This window comes from Balaenoptera acutorostrata, chromosome 6 (genome assembly GCF_949987535.1).
Source record: "Balaenoptera acutorostrata chromosome 6, mBalAcu1.1, whole genome shotgun sequence".
Lineage (NCBI taxonomy): Eukaryota > Metazoa > Chordata > Mammalia > Artiodactyla > Balaenopteridae > Balaenoptera > Balaenoptera acutorostrata.
The window spans coordinates 12309914-12331419 of NC_080069.1; the positions used below are offsets into that span (position 1 = coordinate 12309914).

Sequence of the window (21506 nt, forward strand, 5' to 3'; positions counted from 1 at the left end):
CCAGAGTATCCCAGCAGGTGGCCGGCCCGTCTCCTCCTTGCTCCCTTGCGAGACAAAGCGGTCCCTGACTACATTCTGTGCTTTCTCACCTAACACTTAAACATGTAGGAAAAGACAAAAGATGTGTGTCTCCAGCTGGGGGAAAGCAACACCACAGTAAGCTGGCCTCTATTACTAGGCTTATTCGGGAGGTCCCCAGGGGCCCCCTGAATTGCTGAGGGATGGAAACAGCAAGTCTTTGGAGTGACAGGAACACGCAAGGGGAATAACCATCAGACATGTAAGCTCAGTGTGAAGTCCACTGCACATCCGGTCTTTCCTGAGGAGGGATGGACCCTGAAGACCTGTGAACAGTCAGACAGGAAGTTCTCCCCTCCTGCCCCCTTCTCCCCTGAGGGGTCCACCCTCGGGTGCTATCCAGGGTTCCTGGTGTCCCCAGATCCCAAGGTGAAGCTGAAGGTCATCACTGGAGGAGGTCAGGACACTTCTCTCTGACACCCCCCCTCCCCCCAGCCCTGTTCCCATCACACACACCAGGTTCTGGGCTGCGAGATGAAGTTTATTAGGATGTGGACCGTTTGTGTAACTACAGCACGGACAAGGCTTAGCTGCCAAAACGAATCACATAAATAATCTCAATGTAATAAATTATTTGAACCATACAACTTTATCTGGCATACTGTTTGACCTTCGACCCTCCCAGTGTTCCTTCCAAGGGCCCCTCATGTCATGTCCAGCCCCACAAGGCCCAAAGCCCTGAGCAGAGTTTACGCTCCTTGCTGCTAAGGGTGGGGGTGGTACCTGCCTGCCCCCTCCGACTGCAACATGCCTCTCCTGACATCAATCTTCAGAAAACGACAATGCACTCCCACGTCTAGTCCCTTTGCTCCTCTTCAAGTATTTTCTTTTTCTTTTTCTTTTTAAAGATTTATTTATTTATTTGTTTTTATTTTGGCTACGTCGGGTCTTAGTTGAGGCACATGGGATCTTTAGTTGTGGCATGCAGGTGGGATCTACTTCCCCAACCAGGGATCGAACCCAGGCCCCCTGCGTTGGGAGCACAAGTCCCACCCACTGGACCACCAGGGACGCCCCCAAAGTATTTTCAATAGACACTATTTTATTCATTCTTTTGAGATCCTTATAAAAATTATACACATATGTTCATCTCTGCATATACACACATTTGTAATTTTTCACCAAATCAACACAATTTCCCCACATCTGGTATATAAAACATAATGGCCTCAAATTATTGTTTTCCCTTACCCTTTTTGCCCTTCTCTAAACTCTTTTTTCCCTGGCTTTCTGTGTATTTTCTAGGCCTCTCATTTCTTCTTATCTAAAGGCCACATAGCTCCAAATCTGTGTTGGGCTTCGTGAGATCATCATTCTTTTCTGCCTCTTGTTTGTCCACAATTCTCCTCCATGAGTCTCCCTCACTACCTGCACAGTCATATTCTCTGGCACTTTCCATCTCTCTTTTCCCACCCCCTTCTAAGCAGGAGATTTCTCGTAAGAGAGAGTGGAATCACAATGAGTATAAACCTGGCCACTGGCCCCAGACGGAACGGGGGCCAAAGCCTGGTTCTAAGCAAGTCACGAACGCTCTGTGCTTCCGTACCCTCATCTGTGTGATGGCATAAGTCATAGTACCTTCTTCTGGGTTGCTGCAAAGACTGAGTTAATGTGTGAAACGCCCTTTAGAGCAGGGCCTGGCACATAATAACCTCTACTATTATCAGCGTGACTTCAACCAACAGATTTTTTTATTTAACGACTGACACCAGCTCTGATGTCTCATCGTTCTGCGATCTCTGCAGTCAACTAAAGACCTCTGCAGTCATCAGTCTTCATCAGCTAATCTATTTCTCTTTCAGGAGAGACACTTAGGACACCGTTCCCGACAGCTTCCTGTTCCTCTACTCTGCACCGTATCTGATTTATAGCTTGTCCATTATGGGAGTTAGGTTGGGTAGATAACATCACCTGTCTCACAGAGAGGGGAAATCAGGCCCATAGATGTGAAACAGCTTTCCCAAACATACATACCTAATCAGTAGCACCATCAAAACTTAACCCCATCTCAGTTCATGGGAAAGGAGGAGATCTGCCTTTTCTTTCCTTCTTTCTTTTTTTTTTTTTTGTTTTTGTTTGTTCAATACTGAATTTGATAATTTTCTTTTTAGATCTGCCTTTTCTTACAGGACGTGTACTGCAGAAACTTGCCAGACAGTATAACCTTCAACTCCCATCAATTCAACACAAAAACACTTCCTGAAGGACATGCCCTCCACTTACTTATTCTAGATGCTCTAACATCTGTCTTTGGATTAAATTATACCACCAGAGTTATATACCTGGTCCCATTGTTCAGCCACCTGGCACCCATGGGACTCCCCTCTTTAGAGTACCTGCCCTCTGGCCACCTGCCTTCAATTCCCTCCTCAGATGGACACAAGCCTCTTCCCAGCATCTTCAGGGCCCTCTCCGTCAGAGGGCGGGCCTCACAGCAGGTGTGGACGGCCCTTGGACTGGCTGCTTGCTGGAGGTTGGGCCAGACTTGGACACATGGGCGGAGCGTCCACAGGCCTGAGCGCGGGGACTGTCTTGGAGTGGGGTGAAGCCAGGCGGGGACTAGGGGGAGGTTGGGCTCTGGGCCTGGGGTTTCCACCTCAGCTCTTATCAGGGGTCCCATGTCAGGGGGAGCCTCTTTGCCCTTCTCACCTGGACAGGCTCTATTTTCCTAGATCTCGGTGCTCCACCATCAGCCTACAGTGAAGGCAGGACAAGTTCCAGCCCTAGACACGGAATACTGTCATTCTTGGGGGGGAACCAGGACCTGCCCTCAGGGCTGAGGACCAGGAATCTCTGTATTCTTTTGGAAGGACTAATTCCTCTTCGGGTCACTATAGATGTTACACGGTCTTCTGGCTATGTTTCTCTTTTTTTCTATTTGTTGCTAGAACACTCAGCGTTCCCTCAGAAATTTACCACCTCATGGCAGTGTGTTGTCCCAACCTAATGCAGACCTTATCTTATTTTTCCTGCTCTTATTTTCCCTTAACTCAAACACCCTGCTCATCAAAGCTTGGTAGAGTGTTGTGTATTTTTGTAAATCACCTCCTATCCTGTTTGCACAGGGCTGGATAGAAAACAAGAGAAAAGAGTAAAAGACTTCATCAACCATATGATGGGCCAGGGGAGCCCCCAAGCACACACCCTCTTCATGCAGTGTTTTGTGAACCAATAATACCGATGCCAGTTAACAAGGTAACTATGGGAACCAAGCATCCGGTAGGCAGGGGTGGGCATGGCTCACCCTCCCACCGCGATGTGCATCCTTGGCACTTGCCTGGAGGGTAGAGGAATGTGTGCTTTACGCCCTGGTTTCCAGCAAGCTCCTTTTTTTTTTTTTTCTTTGGCCGCGACAGGGATTGAACCAGGCCCCCAGCAGTGAGAGCACGGAGTCTTAACCACTGGACCACCAGGGAATTCCCTCCTGCAAGCTCCTTAACGGAACTCTGGATGCAGGCCCATATATCCCAGTCCCTTATCTTCCATGCCCCCCATGTGGCTTGAGGATTTTCCAGAGTGCACAAGCTCTAAGGACACACAGATCCCGGGGGTCACTACACTAACCCACGTGGTCCCACCGGATTTCTACGTCCCGACTTACATTTGCAGCTCGATTCGGGGGGCTCCCTTGGCCTGTCTTGGGGTTGAGTCTATGAATTTCTGAGACTCGGGGCTCTGCCCAGAATTAGACCTCAGTGGCCTGGACAAAACCACCCACAACACTCAGTGAAAACACCTGAATGGACACAGTCATCAAAACGAGGCCAAAGGCATCCAGAATTTTCCAGAAAGGGAAGTTCTGATGGAGGCCCGGGCCAAGCAGCCACCTCCTTGAACATCTCAACACAGACACACCCTGAAACAACCACATTTTGCTTTATTAGGCGTTCCATGGTAATATAACACAGAGTTCTTAAGGAATAATAAACACGAGACTTGTTTTTTTTACCATAATTATTTTGCCATTAAGACAGTGGTAACAAAAAAAAAAAAAAAAAGGTACTCTTCTGGCTACACACATAATCAGCTTTAGCACTGAAAGTTCCTCCACTCGTGGGTCACAATCACAATTCCAAGGATTAAAAACCATCTATGATTAAATCCTACACTGGTTTAGAGCATCAGGTCACTGCAGTTATTCAGTTCTGAGACACTGTCAACTTATTTTAGCATTTACACATGACATTCATTAAACAGACACACAAAGCAAGCCAACAGGTAAACATGCTTACACAGCCTGCGGAAATCTTCAGGTTTTAAGTTGTTTGAAGGAAACAATTGAAACAACCAAAATGACCATCATGGAAAAACAGGAAGACTCAAGTGAATAGAAGAGAGCTGCAAGTGTTTCTCAGAATTGAAACAAAATTTTTTTTCCGACTGGTTCAAATTCCCTCGAAGTGCAGATGAGAAAAAAAAAAAGCAAATATATTAAGTTAACCAATTATTCTTTAAAAGTGCAATTTACTTTTAAAATAACAAACAACAACAACAACAATAAAAGAAACCCCAACCATAACCCCAAAGGCAAAACATGTGGAGAGAGGAGTGTCATGATGGGATGCGCTACTTCTTGATGTTACGCTTTACAAAAGCAGATTTGGTTTTATAAAAGCCTGCAGACATAACGTGACTTGGGAGGACCTGTAAACACGCTTGGAAGGAGATGCAACAAAGCTCAGCAAAGACAGGGACGAGCACAGGCAGCGAGTGGAAAGGGTCTCTGAGACCAGGAGCGGGTGGGGTGTGGACACAAGGTCGCCTGCGGTCTCTAAGGGGCCACTCGTCAAATTTACAAGGTTTTCTCCCCACAAGAGCTCTGACTCACAAAACAGATTTTTCCTCTTGCAAACTAAAATGGTCTTTAAGTCAAATCTCCCATGGGTTTTCCGAGTTTAGCGGGCTTCCCTGTGTCGCGTGATGTCTTTCTAAATAATTGGACAAGAAAACAGATTTCTTTTCCTCCAAAGTGAGAAGCCCAGTGTGCTCTGGCATCCCAAAAAATATCTAGTTGGTAAACAGCAGGCCCTCAGGGCCAGACCACCATCAGCTTAGCACCTCTGAGCTGGTGGTTGGCTTGAGGCTGATTGGCTCCCTTGGGTCTTGGGCTTGATTTACAGATTTGTTTGTGTCTTTAGCCACTTAGCATTGCACAGAGGAAAAACTCTCAGGTCCTAGAGCCTCAGACTTCTTCAACAGCTCGGCACTGTTTGAGGTCTATTCTGGGCCCGCATGTGACAGTGTGGATAAGTTGGCCCTTTTCTGCACCTGGGAAGCATCTCAAACTCAAACGCACATCCTGGCGACGTGGGTGGGTAGCACTGGTCTTATATGGGCTAGGATAGCACATTACGATGGTTGCGATGACAAAGCTCGTATCTTTCCAGGCAGGTGCTTAGGGCCACAGTAAAATGGCAGACCTGGTCACTGGAAAAGACCATGGGGGAAAGAAGGCAAAAACAGCACGTCAGAGACAAGGGCCGGAAGAAACACAAAGAAAGAGCCAGACACGTGAAAATATCCATGAATGAAAAAGCAAGAGGGAGAGAGTGCGAGCAGAAAAGAGGTGAAGAGAGGAGAAGAGACTCCTCAGAAGATTTCATCTGCAGCAAAATCTAGGCCAGAAAGAAAACCTGACGATGGAATGGCGGTGTGGACGCTGTACAGCCTCTCAGGAGGGACATGACAAGTCTGCCCACCACCCTGAATCAGCTTGAAGGTGACACGATTGCATCATTAGGATGTCCAGTTCAAACCCCTTGTATTAATATTGCATTAGGCTTTCCAATTCAGTATTTAAAAAAAAAAACAAACCTCTCCCCGCCCTTCCCCTGCCCACCCCACCTGCAGCCCCACAAAGAAAACTTTTCTAAAAATTTTAAAAGAAAAAGGCAGCTCTGGGCAATTCACTTTATCTTCCCCTCCCCCCGATGAAAAGGAAGATGATGCAAGCACAACAGAGGTTGGACATGAGCAACGCCCTCACTGGGGTTTGCTTTGTTTCGCATGTCTGAGTGTTGGACGCAGTTCTGTGTACGGGCCTGGTGGAGAGACGCAGGTGTGATATTCGTAGATGTGTATGTAGGGAGGTGGGTGAGCAAAATTGGTGACTCCGGGTGAGGGACGGAGTGCGGGGGGGCCCGAGAGGGAGCCCCAGGAACTGGCTGCCCCACAGTAACTATCACAGGCTCTTTAAAAAAAAAAAAAAGAAGGAAGGAAGGAAGGAAGGAAGTCTCCGAATGTCCTCAGGTGTTCCATCCCCCATCCCTAAGCCGACAGCGGCCCTGAACTCTAGCCCAGGCTGGTGATGTTAGCACGGCCACCAGGGGGAGCCACGATGCGCTGGGTGGTGCGGCGGGGAATGTTGTCATCAATCTGGGCGCCTGGAGACGAGAGAGGATGAGGGTCAGAGACAGCTACACGGATCCCTGCTCTAAACCGAAATAACATAGCTTGGGTTTTTTAAATTAATTTTTATTGGAGTCTAGTTGATTTACACTGCTGTGTTAGTGTCTGCTGTACAGCATAGTGAGTCAGTTATCCATATACATACATCCACTCTTTTTTAGATTCTATTTCCATCTAGGTCATTACAGAGTATTGACCTATACAGTAGGTCCTTGTGGATCATCTATTTTACATATAGTCGTGTGTATATGTCCATCCCCGTCTCCCAATTTATCCCTCACCCCTCCCTTTCCCCCTTGGTAACCATAAGTTTGGTTTCTACATCTGTGACTCTATTTCTGTTTTGTAACGAAATAACATAGCTTGGGAGAAAAAGTGTCAGGCCCATTCTTTGTCCTTCTAAAACCTCACCAAAAGTATAAGCTACAGAAAAAGGATGGGTCTCAGGTGGCCTAGGAATCACACACTGAATAAAGCCATCCTTGTAGAAGCTGGTTGGATCCCGTACCTAAAAAGTAAAACTATATGTAAAAGGACACTATATTTCAGGCTTCTGAGCAACTCAGACTACATCCTGTCCCTATTCCCAGTGATCAAATCGAGTGTGGCTTTTCCAGAGGTACATTCTGTTCCCCTAACACTATCCATCCTCTGTGTAATCAAAGATAGGAGTCATGATACTGAATATGGAATATAGTTCCTTGTGCTCTACAGTAGGACCTTGTTGTTTATCCATCCTATATATAATAGTTTGCATCTGCTAACCCCAAACTCCCAACCCTTCCCTCCCTCACCGCCCGCCTTGGCAACCACAAGTCTGTTCTCTATGTCTGTGAGTCTGTTTTTGTTTCATAGATATAGCACAGGGAACTATATTCAACATCCTGTGATAAACCATAATGGAAAAGAATATGAAAAAGAATATATATGTATAACTGAGTCACTTTGCTGTACAGCAGAAATTAAGCTCAACATTGTAAATCAACTATACTTCAATAAAATTTAAAAAAAAAAAGACAGGCGTCATGATGGTCTTTATATTTCAATGGCCTGGTGAAAGACAGCACAGACTGTATCACGCCCATGTTACTTTACAGAAAAACTAATTTTCATTATTTTTAAATTTTTTGAAAATGGGTAATCTGTGTATGGCAACTTTCTAAAAACCAGTATATCTGACAAGAAAAAAAATATGTATCTGCTTTACTGTTTCTTTAACCCTCCATAAAAATTTAGATACATATCTGTGACTCAAGGAACTAGAAAAGTAGGTTTCTAATCATAGGCAAAATGAAGTACTGAAGTTCAAGTAAGGAAGCTCTAAAATCTGGACTCTTTCCTCTCACCTCCCCTGACATCACATAGTTTATCCAGGCAAATAGCTAACAATTATCAAATGGCTTGATTTTAAGCATTTTACATGTATATTAAGTCATTTAATCCTCAGAACAACCCCATGAGGTAACTACTACCATTATACCCATCCTATAGATGAGGAGACGGAGGCACAGTTCGAATCTGGGCTACGAAGTTAAGCTGTTGAAACTCTAGAGTCCACAAGCTGAACCACTACAGTATATTGCATAAGTGGGGGAGAAGAGAGTCCTAAAACACAATATCCTTTTTCACAATGAACATGATGCACTGAAAAAATGTCCTCTAATATCCTGGGTATGACACATAGTGTACACATCATGACATTATATGTGATATAGACTCGTGTCAAGATTCTGAAACCCAACCCATCATCTGCTATGAATTACATCTCTAGTGCGTTACATCTTTGGGAAGAATAGGTCTATCATTCACCTCCACTTCTTCTCCTTCTCAAAAGTGATGCCAGACCCACCAGCAACACGGAGCACAGCCCTGCAGAACTGGGCCCTGGCCAAACCAAAACCATACCAGACAAGCTGAATCCAGACTGATGCAGGTTCCGGACAGGTGGGGCCTGCTGCTTGGCCGGAGACGTCTTAGCCGAGGAGGCCGGAGTGACTGTCTTGGGTGTCACAGACACCTCACACACAGGTCCGTCATACAGGCCACGAGGAACCCCTCTCAGCTCTGCCAGCTGCAAAAACACAAGAGCCCCTCGACTCAGGCCACATTCACAGAGGACGCCTCCTTGGCAACCCTCCTGATGGGGAAGGAACAGGTGCCTTCCTGTGACATTTGGGGATGGAGGGCTTTCTATGGTCGGGTACAGCAGGGACACATGTCAGCATGAGGCAGGGCCCCTGGCTCCAGGGCAAAGCTACCCCAACATGGGTCACATAAAAACTGATAAACAGTTCTTCCTATTTTCTCCCAAGACACTTCACTTTAAACCCTGCAGGAATTCCCAAACATGCTGTGAAGAGGATCTGGTCTCACGTTCAAGATCTGGCCCCATACTTTCCAATCTTACTGTCCCTTTAATTCCTTTACATCCCTACCCATTCCCTGCCTCAGTCCCCAGGCACCAGTGCTGGAGATTGTTCACCACGTCCTGAATACTCTCTACATTTTCCATGCTTGTAACATTCTCTCTACTGAATTCCCTTGTCTCCCTTCTTTGACTTATCCAACTTCTACTTAACCTTCAAAATCCAACTCAAAATGCCCTCTCCCCATGACACTTTCCCTTAAGACTCCGCAGCAGCGGGTCCCTCCCCTGAGCCTCATCACACACCCCTCATCACAGCAGTCTCACTTCAATCTGGCTGGCTGTGGACATGCCTGACTCCTCCGCTGGCGTTCTGAACTCCAGGAATAAAAAGACTATGTTTCCCTTATCCATGAATCCTCTGTATATACCTCGATAGTCTGACTCAAGGTGCTTAGTGATTTTGGAATTGAACCTAATCCACGATAGAAACCACTCATAAGATCAGAGGTACTCACCCTGCTCCTTGCCTTGATACGCTTATAAACAAAGTCAGGGAAGGGCTTCCGGGGGATGTAGCGCCCAGAGCCTTCGGTGACATGAAGGGTGCCGTCTTCCAGAACAATCTTCCCCTGGCTGATGACCACCAGTGGAGAGCCACGGCACTCCATGCCTTCGAAGATGTTGTATTCGAGAGACTAGAGAAGGGAACATAGTAAACTTCAGAATCCACCCTCCATCCTGGCGAGATCTCATCGATCTAGCGGCACCCACGGCCCAACATCACTCGGACGAAAGAAAAGCCCAGAGATGAAGTCCCTCTCCTGACTGGCCACCCAACAGGACTTAATCTCTATGTCTTAATTCTGTCTAGAACATGGAATAATCTTTCCTACCTCTCAAAAATTTGGGTTTGTTCATTCCTGGGTTTCGGCACCAAAAAAACAAATTGGGGGAGTAAAAGTAATTGAACAGAAAAATCGTATGGAAAAGCATGAGGGTTTGTAAATGCCACATGAATGTAAGAAAATGATTCCTCGTATTAGTGGTGACTTTGTTCTCACTAACTCAAGCTCCAATCAGGTTAAAATCCCAAGAAGCCTTCTCTGACCAAGTTCTAAATTTAATCTTGAAATGAGCCATCCACGAGGAGGTTTTCCCACTGGTTTGCCTGGATTTCCAATCTCTTAGAGATGTGGTCAAGCTGAAGTTCCTAAATGAAAGGACTGTGGTAACTCCAGAGACAGGCCTTTGATAAAATCTTTGAGGTTTAATTTCCCAACAAGGCGGCCATCCTTTTAGTTTTCAAGCTTTTCACGGTGAAAGGGGGACGTATCCATGTGCCCTCTTGGAAACCATGTGGGGTCTCTGAGTGAGTTTGTTGCTGTGACAACAGGACAGAGGGGCGCTACCGTCGATGGTATAACCTCAGCTCCTCCACTGCTCCTTCCCCAGATTCCAGACGCCCGCCCTGCTCCCAGGTACACATGGCCGGACCTGGAGAATTAATAGGCAGCTCCATCCATAGAAAGCAGCTGGGCTTCTGGGGAGATTCAGACCAGGTTATCAGCACTGAAGAGTCCGTCTGTTGCCCTGCCATTCAGGGTAACAACCCCCGCCTAGTGCAGAGGCTGGTGAGTATGCAGAAGCCCCAGGCTGGCTCCACAGCTCACATTCGACCAGTGGTGTTGACAGAAAAGGGCAACAAGGGGCTGGCAGCCCTACGCTGAGACTCAAAGGAGTAACGTGGAAGCTACTGAAGGAATGAGGGAAAGAGGCACCTGGGGGAGGGAAGGGGACTCTACATGTGGATTCCCGGGACCAAAGTGTGTCCCCCCCAAAGCCTTTCATCGGTTCTAAGACGCTCACCCCTGAAATGAGAACGTGTCTCACAGCACATGGAGCTGCACAGTTAGTGTCAGGAACCGAGTCCTTCCGGGGAATCAGCGTCAGCTTTTCCCACCGGCCTGGGGAATGACCACACCGAGGCCGTTTTATGAGAAAGTCTCAGCCTCTGGTTTTTCTGGACCATTGCTGGATGCAGGACTCAGACCACCAACTTGCCTGACTCAGTTCAGATTCTCAGAGGAGCCGTTTTTGCCCTTTCTGCACCCAATGCCAAGGTCGAGGAAGGCAATATTCTTTGCCACCCTTTCTGTCTGGCAGATCCACATCTCATTATCCCAAACTCAGTACGAGCTGGCCCTCGGCAGCACAGCGTATTTTTAAAGGAGTCTTGCATTAGACTCCTCCTCCTGGGTATGTTTTCTTTCACAGCAGTGCCTAAACTAATGGAATATCTTAAAATCGGTGGCCTCTTAGATCTGGTGAAATTCAGGAGCTGTGTGACTCCAGGCAGATCAATTTAATCCTGCCTCAGACCTTCAGTTTTTTCACTTGCCTCCCGCGCAAGGCTTATGTGAAAATGACAACACGAGAAGCATCCTATGGGTGTAGATTACCAGCAGAGAATTCTGTCCGCTCTGAAATGACCTTTGAAAGGGTCATCCTTTAAGGGCTGAATCGAGCCCCATCTCTTCCATGTTCCTGCACGGCTGTCTATACAAGCTCCTCTTGTGACCTCCTGGAGTCATGGAGACAACTTTGGCCATGGTGCCACTGGCCTGGGGTCCACATCCCAGGTCTGCTATTTGCCAGCTGAGTGACTTTGGACAAATCCCTTGCACTGATCTGAGATCCAGCATCCTCATCTATAAGGGGACACGGCCCACCTTACAGGAATGATGCTAGGATCACAAGAGATAAAAGGAACAAAAGCATCTAGCCCACTACTCAGCACTAAGTAGGCATTTAGAAAATCCCTGATGGACTGTCTGGTTTTTTATTGCACTTTCCCAACAAGATTGCAAGCCCTTTAGTGTCGAAGACATCCTAAGACGCATCTATTGAGTTTAGTTGCCTATAAATGACCGATCACAGCGCCCAGAAGAGCTTTGGGCCACCTCCCATTTTTCAAAGATGGAGGAACCAGTCCCATGACTCTAAGTGACTTAAAATTAACAAGTTCAATGGTCAGATCACAGCTCGGGGCATTCAGAGCCTACTCTGTCAAACTGTGAGGCACTGAGATTTCGTCGCTTACCAGGTCTAGACATTTTTAACCTCTATCCACATAGGTTTCCTAAAATGACTCATCTGGCTGGATGCTTGGCAAATCCAAGCAGAGACTTAGCAACAGGGCTGTCAACAAGAGTTAGCTAAAATACTCCAAATTAAAGTTAATTAGCCCCATGGTAGGAAACACCGTATTACACAGGGAAAGCCTTTTGCCTGCATTCTCCCAGGTAATTAAAGCTGTACAAGCATGCTTAGTGTGGGCTCTTTCAAACAGGTGAGGATGGGCAAGAGACACTTCTAGAAGTCATGATTTCCTATATGGGGTTGCCTGGAGGTAAAGCCAGGGCAGTGCTACTGAATGCCTGGAGGGCAGAATCTGTCTTCTCAAATCATCACTGCTTTACATCCTGTCTTGTGCTGGGTTAAGAACTCCAAACGCAGGCTCCCTAGCTAGGTCATCTGCAGTTTACATGATGAGTCCAGTCTGCCCTTTCCATTACCTCTGGGGAGGGGACCCTGGAAGGGAGGAGAAGCATGTTCTCCCTCTAACCCTGACCAAGAGGCCGCACACACAGTCTGGCAGGGAAGAGGCCTGGACAATTTTGGGTTCTAATTCTGGCTCCACCGCAAAATAGCTATGTAATGTTAGACTGGTCACTTAAGCTCTCTAAGTCTCGGTTTATTTATCTTCCCGATTGGGATAATAATACCATCCCTTTATTGAGAAGGCCAAATGAAAGGGTAAATGGAGCTGTGATGCTAAATGCATATGAAGAGATAGGTTCACCAGGCAGGATCCTAGGACCCCTGTCCATAAAGAAGCCAATTCTGGACCCCCGGGAGGTTATGATCTAAGTCACAAGTTGGTACGGCTGTAAGGCTCTGCTGCATAGCTAAGCCAGCCAGTGGGGGAGAAGGGAAAAGTCAACTATTAATGCTGAGAGCTGAGCAGCCTTCCCTAAAGGCACCCACCATCCTGGCACCCACGGGTGCCAGGGCAGCTCAAGCCCCTCTGCCCAAAGTAGAAAGACGACTGGGATTTGACCAAGAGTCCAGCGCTGTCCTGGAGAAATGCCAGAAGCCCACCCCTGAGCTGGCCCTTGGAGGGGGCGTTGGTACTTGCTGGCCCAGGCCACCTGGGGTGGGCAATCTAGAATCAGATTCCGCATTGAGCCAGCTTTCAGTTTAGACCTTGATCTTGAAGAGCCTCTTCGTTCACTAAGAATTCACTTCAAGAGTCATACGGGGTGCTGACATAAAACACTCTGTCCTATGCCCATTTCTCTTCCAAAGCTCTCCCTTTGTCCTTGGCCTCTCAATATGAAACACACACACACAATTTTTCCTATGAAGAACCAATGGTATCTACACCTCTACCTAATGCCCACTGACCTCACAGAATCACAGGACACTCAGGGGCCTCGTCTAAACAGCTCATTCTCAGCTGATGAGCCTGAGACATGACATGAAGTCACCTGCCCAGGGTCCCATTAACAAGACAGGGCATCCCCAAGCTCTGCAGTCTAGACCGAAAGGCAAGAGACACCCCAGAACTGCAGATCCTAAAGTCCTAATCAGAACGGCTGCCAGGGTATTTCTTCTGTTTCTTCAAAGTCAATTCATTCCTTTAGGACATAAGAGCATCTGCCCTTTAGGCTTTTGGACGACAACACTGGCATGAGAAAACTGTTGCTTCAAAGAATAAAAGTGCCCAGTGGGCATCTCGGGAGGGGATATTTGAATGTTTTATTTGGATCCCTTGCACCAAGGGACGCCATGAGAGGTGCCGCACCAAACTATTAAAATGGAATGCTGCCTGACTTCTAGAAGCTTCTGATGTCCAGGCATGATGCCGGAGGCTCTGAAGGTCCATAGATAGAGACTTCTATCCAGAGAGAGGCCATCGTACTCCAAAGTGATAAGATTAACAGTCTTATTGACCTCACTAACGAAAAGGAAAGAGCTACTTTTTCTCAGCAAATTCCAAGTTATAACATATCCTGGGGAAGAGTTCTTTCCTATCACAGCGAGTTCTTTTCATAAATCCTGAGGACTCTCCCTGCCTCTGCCCCTTTCTGTGACTGTAGTTCGTTTGGACTGGGTCCACGCGGCCTTACACTGTTGTGGGTCTTGGCAGAGATGGTTTTCACGCTGTCAGGGTCCCAGATGACCAGGTCAGCATCGGATCCCACAGCAATGCGGCCTTTCCGGGGGTAAAGGTTGAACACTTTGGCTGCATTGGTGCTGGTCACGGCCACAAACTGGTTCTCATCCATCTTCCCAGTGACCTGAGGAGGACAACACACACATGCACAACACGCACACACACAACAAAAGCAGACTAAAAAGTTGAAGGGTGGAATACTACTTAGCCATTAAAAAGGAACACACTTGATACACACAACAACTTGGATACTAAAGGCATTATGCTGAGTGAAAAAAACAACCTCCAAAGGTCACGTACTGTATGATTTCATTTATATAACATGGGCAAAATAACCAAGTTATAGAGATGGACAGACCAGGGGTGAGACGGAGATTCTTCCAAGGGTTAGGGGTGGGTGTGACTATAAAGGGGCAGTAGGAGAGGGGTCTCTGTGGTGACGGAGGACATCTCTATCTTGATTGTGGTGATGGTTACATGGATCTACATATGACAAAATGGCACAGAACTATACACACACATCACACCACTGTCGATCTCTGGGTTTGGATATCACACTCTAATTATGTAAGATGTAACCATGGGGGAAACTGGGTGAAGGGTACACAGGACCTCTCTGTCCTATCTCTGCAAGTTCCTCTGGATCTATAATCATTTCAAAGTAAAAAGTTTTAAAAGAAATTTGAAGGGGCTGCAGGGCCTCTTCAGGAAACATCATTTGGCTTATGTCCTCTTCAAAGATACAGGCACAGACCTTGGCTCTAAGTCCAGCCAACAAGGGAGTCTCAGCCGCCCGTCCCGGCAGCAAACCCTGGGCGCCAAGCACACTCCCCACGTCCTTCCCCCCACCTTCTCATGTCTACCACTTGCGCCTCATGTCCCTTTAAATGCAGAATTTGAGGAGATGAATGCATTTCTCCAAGTTAGGAAAACTGCTCTAAATGCAACAGAAAAATGGGCAAAGGAAATGAGCAGGTAGTAAGAGGGAGAGAAAAATACAAATGGCCAAAAGCATACAAAAGAAATATACACTTTAGTCGGTCATTGAAGAGATTGAAAAACAATGAGACACAAAATTCACCAATCAAATCGGTGATACTTTGGGTTTTTTGCTGGTAACACCAGTTCAGACCTGGTAGAAGTTAACTGGGTAATGCCACATACTGCTGGCAGCATACAAATTGGTGCAATCTTTTTGGAAGGAATTTTGACAATATATATCAAAAGCCTTAAAAATATGCACACCCCTTGACCCAGCACTACCACTTCTAGAAATTTCTCCTACAAGCATCATTAAAGATGTGTCCAAGGATGTAGCTATAAGGGTGTTCATCCCAGTAAGAAAATCAGAAACAACATAAGGGACCAACCAAAGAATTACAAATGAATTACAGTTCAGCATTAAGATGGAATGGTCTGCTCTTAAAAACCAAGTTGTTCACTTATGTTTAAGGATGTGGAGACTTTTTCATGCTATAGGTTTTTTAAAAGATAGGCTACAAAATAGTATGCCAGTCACACACTCACACACACACACACACACACACACACACACACACGTGCACTCTCTCACTGGCAAAAAATGAAAGACATTTGCTAAAACGTTCATTGCAGTTGTATCTGAAATAGGGTGTCATAAGTGATTTTTATTTTCTTTCTGGAATAACGATACATAGTTTACATAATTGAAAAAATTCATTAAGAAACAGAAAACCTATTGTTATTACGTTTTAAAATATTAAAAATAAAAAAACCCAAAGATCCCTTAAAGGTCAGTATATGTTCAAAGCGGGCTGAGCCCAGAGAGTCCAAAAGATCATTTTAAAGAAACTGAGTCCATTTCCACGAGTGGATTAACTAAGTCACCAGGTTGCTAAAGAAGCTTTTTCTGGACTGATCAAAAGAGTCAGTCATATTGTAAAGACTGGTTTTTTCCAGTCTCTACTGGTCCACAGATGATAATGGTGACAAACACATATGGGATACTTAGGAGGAAATGACCTCTGAGGAGTGGTCTTAGATTTCCAAACCTAAGAAATATTATCACACAAGTTCCAGTTTCTAGAGTTCTCTCAACTGCCATTTCCAGGCCCGCATGAGACCCAGGGCCCTCGGATGAGGAGGCAGGAGAAAGCTGAGCCCTCCCCCTGCGTGAGACCACCGCTCCTTACCACAGCCTTATCCCAGATGACGGACAACCGCTCCTCCGTGCCATTGGTGCCTTCGGGGATCAGGGTGAAGTTGTCCTTTCCTACGGCCTTCTGGGCAGTGTTGAAAGTACAGTGGGCACTGCCAGTGACCTGGAGATCTCCACTGGAAGGAAAACATACCACTGGCTTTTCTCTAATCTTTGACCTCAGATCATCCTTGAACGTACTTTTTAATGGGCCAGGCCACTGAAAGTTTTTGACTTAACTGTCTTCCCCCCTCAGGAGACAAGAAATTTGGGAAGCTATGGCCTGACACGGAAGCTTCATTCTAATGCTGTGTATCTACGTCTAGTTTGTGAGGTATCTTACGAGTGACACTGCACCACAGTAGAACCCGTTTGCTACCTCATTCATCCCCTTTGGTTGACTTTCAAGATGGCCCTGGTTTTTACCCAGAATCGCCCCCAAAAGCGTCAGGGTGACAATGCCCTGCTGCCGTCCGGCAATCCGAGTTTGGAGAACGAGGTCTCTATTTGCAAGTTTGCTTCTGCCCACCATGTAGGAACCCACCGGTCAGCTTGGTCCGAGGAAAGACCAAGAACGGAAGGTGGGAACAAGTCGCCAACACTCACCAGGACAGCAAGGAGTTCAGAAAGTCTGGAGTGGTCGGGTCGGGGCTCAGGGGCGGGGAGGTGACGAAAGCAGCAGCCTTGGCCCAGTTCTTGCTCCAGTACTGGGAGCCATCAGTCCCCAAGCTGGCGGTGATGGGCTCGCCATACACCACGGTCCCTGACAAACAGAGGGCAGAGCTGAGCGCTGTGCAAAGGTGGGGGGAGGAAACCACCACTGCTGGGACCCACTGCCTGCCCGGCAGCATGCCCAGAGCTCTCAGCACCCCTTCAAAGAAGGGGCCCACCTGCTCTCCCAGCTGAGGAAACTCATGTTCGGCGAAGTCAAATACCCCAGCCAGCCAGTCACCGATCCAACGAGTACTCCCTAAGACTTCATCTGTGACCCTTGCTCTTCTCTTTCTTTAATTTTTATTTTATATGGGAGTAGAGTTGATTAACAATGTTGTGTTAGCTTCAGGTGTACAGCAAAGTGATTCAGTTATACATATATCGATTCTTTTCCAGATTCTTTTCCCATGCAGGTTATTAAAGAGTATTGAGTAGAGTTCCCTGAGCTGTACAGTAGGTCCTTGTTGAGTATCTATTTTCTATACAGTAGTGTGTGTATGGTAATCCCAACCTCCTAATAATCCCTCCCCCTTACCCCTGCTCTTCTAACTCAACCCTCTCCCCCTAGGGGATCCCAAACATTTCCACCTCCTATTCTGTTGATTCGCAAATCTATTCACAATCTCCAGCTCAGACTGCATTCAAGCACCCAATCCCGAGAGCCATCTAGACTCTTATTTTGGGTGATCCAGGGCACCTCACACTTAACCTCACTGCTCACCAAAACATGCCCCCCGCTCTCCCAATGTCTCCCAGTCCTTCTCCCAGTGTCCAGCTCTGGTTAATGAGCCGAGACAGGAAACAACATGTGACATCAGTGGGATGAAGCATTTGAGAGCAAGTACACAACCCTCCACATCTGCCCAAGAGACAGCCTGGATCCCTGAGTCACCACCCTGAGGGTCCCCAGATTCACATCAGACTTTGTAAGAGTGCAAAGTAAAGGACTTTGCACAGTTACGTTACTGAGATTTCAGAGTTTGCAGAAGCTTAGCCTAATTCAGTATATTGTCAAGAAAGAATGTTGATTTCCTGATGCTTAAATCACATCCTCTTCTCTATCCACTCATGTCCAAGCCAGAAAATTGGGAATCATTTATATCCATCGAATGCCAATGCTTTAATGCCTTAAATACATCCTTTCCTTTCCCCTCTGCATACCTTCCCTTAAAATCAGGACTTCAGGGGCTTCCCTGGTGGCGCAGTGGTTGAGAATCTGCCTGCCAGTACAGGGGACACGGGTTCGAGCCCTGATCTGGGAGGATCCCGCATGCCGCGGAGCAACTAGGCCCGTGAGCCACAACTGCTGAGCCTGCGCGTCTGGAGCCTGTGCTCCTCAACGGAAGAGGCCGCGACAGTGAGAGGCCCGCGCACCGCGATGAAGAGTGACCCCCGCTCGTTGCAACTGGAGAAGGCCCTCGCACAGAAACGAAGACCCAACACAGCCATAAATAAATAAATAAATAAATAAATAAATAAATAAATAAATTTATAAAAAAACAAAAAAAATCAGGACTTCATCATTTCTCCCCAGCTCACCTCCTTCCCCACCTCTTCATCCATTCTCCATGGCACTTGCAGAGTGATCTTCCTAAAACATAATCTTCCCGTGTCACTCTCTTGCATAAAATCCTCCCAAGGAGACCTTCTGACTTCAAGGATAGAAACAAACTTCTCACTGAAGCATCTCATGCCTTTCATTAGCCGGCCTCACATCAAAACTGGTCTCTTCTCTACCATCATCCAAAAACTCCACCCTGTCCTCCACTCCAATAATCCAATAATCATTCAGTTTTAAATTTTTTGATTTTTCAGACAGAGAAAGACAAATATCATATGGTATCACTCATAGGTGGAATCTAATTTTTAAAAAATGATACAAATGAACTTATTTACAAAACAGAAACAGACTCACAGATTTCAAAAACAAACTTATGGTTACCAAAGGGGAAACGTGGCGGGGAGGGATAAATTAGGAGTTTGGGATTAACATATACACACTACTATATACAAAATAGATAGGCAACAAGGACCTACTGTACAGCACAGGGAACTCTACTCAGTATTCTGTAGGAACCTTTATGGGGAAAGAATCTGAAAAAGAATGAATATATGTATATGCATAATTGAATCACTTTGCTGCATACCTGAAACTAACACAACATTGTAAATCAACTACACGCCGATACAATTTTTTTTTTAAATTTTTTTTTTAAATAAATTTACTTATTTACTTATTTATTTTTGGCTGCGTTGGGTCTTTGTTTCTGTGCGAGGGCTTTTTCTAGTTGCGGCGAGCGGGGGCCACTCTTCATCGCGGTGTGCGGGCCTCTCACTATCTCGGCCTCTCTTGTTGCGGAGCACAGGCTCCAGACGCGCAGGCTCAGTAGTTGTGGCTCACTGGCCTAGTTGCTCCGCGGCATGTGGGATCCTCCCAGACCAGGGCTCGAACCCATGTCCCCTGCGTTGGCGGGCAGATTCTCAACCACTGCGCCACCAGGGAAGCCCCCGATACAATTTTTAAAGAAATAATCAATTTTTGATTTTTCCACTTGATGGAGATACCCTTAGGAAAGTGACTCAATAAATGTGTGTTGAACTGATTGAAGGGTGAGATGTTTTATTAAGTAAAGACATCAGAGCTGGAGTTTGACCCCAGGCCAGCCTCACCACCACCGGGAATTCACCTCTTCTACCTGCTCCCACCAAGGGCTCCCCTACCCCGCACTGTGATCCTGCCAAGTGGGCCCTTTTCTCCAAACCCAGGGCCCTCAAGGCCAAACACTCCTCAGTCTGGAATGTGTCTCCTTTCCTCTCCGCGGCCTTTTCCAAGACTTTATCTCTTGGTAACACAGCACTACACCCACTCTGGGACAGCCGCTGCCCCGAGAGCTGGCTCTGGGAGCTGGCCCCCTACCCTGACCCCAGCCTCAGGAATTTCACAAAGGATGCTCTGTTCCACCAGGGAGTGTTAGAGGCCTGGCAGGCAGCTCACTTGAGGAAATCGGTGACAATCCCCGAGCAGGAGGGAGGGCTCCAGAACCCAGGGGAAGCCTCCCTCTGAAGGAACCCCCCCCCCCAGGAAGAGAAGGGCAACACTCAGAATCACCTGGAAGGTCCCCAGCGTTCCTGACCTACTCAAAGCCTCCCAGGCAGGATTGGGTAGAGGAGCTGCTGGGCAGCTGCAAAACCCGCTCTAGCTCATCTCAAAGTAGTAAAACCCCTCAACAAGAAGGCCTTGGCCGCTGTCAGGTACATGTCTATGAAATGCAAATGGCTGAGCAGGCCCCAGCTCCCCCAAGGGCCACAGTTTTCGGCTGGAGCATCGGCCAGAATTGGCTGAACTGAGGGTAACTCTTCCAACCCAGCCAGGTCTGGAGGTCCCACTGGCTATTGACTGAGCATGAAGGTGAGGTCTGGGCGAGTCACTAGGAAAACAAAGGACCCGAAATCCTAAAGGTTTCCTGGCTTTGTCGACATGAAATCAATCAAGAGACAGAACTGCCTGGAGAAAAAGAGTGGCTGCCAGTCTTTGGAAATCCTTGGACGAGCATCAGAAGTTTCCTGATCTTCCCCAGTAACTCGATATTCCACATCCTCTCTCTGGATCTGCACTTCAGTCCTGCCTTTGGAAACTTGAGTACAAGGAGGGGCTGGTTCCTGGAATGTGTCCTGAATCCTACAAGTGTGAGTGCCCTTGACCTCGGCCTGCATCTCACTCTGCAAAATACAACTCAGATTGGGGTGGAGGAGCTGGTAGAGGAGACAGGGCCCATCCCCTCCGTGCACCGGCCCATGCACCTCGCCACAAGGGAATGAACTCGGCCTTCAGCCTATGCAAAACCCAGAAATGGGTCAGAATTCAAGGCCATTGCTGACCAGACCTGCCTCCTCAGACCAAGGCTGAGCCAGGACTCCTGGGCCGGGGGCCCAGCAAAGATGTGGGCACTTAAAGGGAGAAAGGCATCTTTCTTTTCTTTTAAATTGGAGTATAGCTGCTTTACAATGTTGTGTTAGTCTCTGCTGTACGACGAAGTGACAGCTATATGTATACCTGTATCTCCTCCCTCCTGGACCTTCCTGTCACTCCCCGCCTCATCCCACCCATCTAGGTCATCACAGAGCACTGAGCTGAGCTCCCTGTGCTATACAGCAGGTTCCCACTAGCTATCTGTTTTACACATGGTAGTGTATATATGTCAATCCCAATCTCCCAATTCTTCCCACCCTCCCCTTCCCCCTTGTGTCCACATGTCCATTCTCTATGTCTGCATCTCTATTCCTGCCCTGCAAATAGGTTCAGCTGTACCATTTTTCTAGATTCCACATATATGCGTTAATATACGATATTTGTTTTTCTCTTTCTGACTTACTAGAGTCTGTCATACAGAGTGAAGTAAGTCAGGGAGAAAGCCATCTTTGCAGCTCATTCCTGCTTTGCCCTGTTCAGGGATTCAGAGGTCCTTGCTGTCTTTTGGGTTTTCTTCTCTTCAACCCCCAAAGGCAGGGCAGGAGTTACATCG

At 47.0% G+C, this 21506-nt stretch overlaps 1 protein-coding gene across 2 annotated transcripts in view; it reads right to left on the bottom strand.

Annotated features, from left to right (window-relative positions):
• Positions 1 to 3935: 3935 nt before the first annotated feature.
• DPYSL2 (dihydropyrimidinase like 2) overlaps positions 3936 to 21506 on the bottom strand; it is a 115973-nt gene continuing 98402 nt past the window's right edge. For both annotated transcript variants that reach the window (XM_007192752.3, XM_007192753.3), the window contains exons 9-14: positions 16876 to 17032; positions 16265 to 16406; positions 14047 to 14217; positions 9370 to 9549; positions 8392 to 8557; positions 3936 to 6461 (exon numbers count right to left, since the gene is read on the bottom strand). In XM_007192752.3, coding sequence (XP_007192814.1) covers positions 6370 to 6461; positions 8392 to 8557; positions 9370 to 9549; positions 14047 to 14217; positions 16265 to 16406; positions 16876 to 17032 — 908 coding nt within the window. In that variant the 3' untranslated portion in view covers positions 3936 to 6369. The remainder of the gene's footprint in view (positions 6462 to 8391; positions 8558 to 9369; positions 9550 to 14046; positions 14218 to 16264; positions 16407 to 16875; positions 17033 to 21506) is intronic.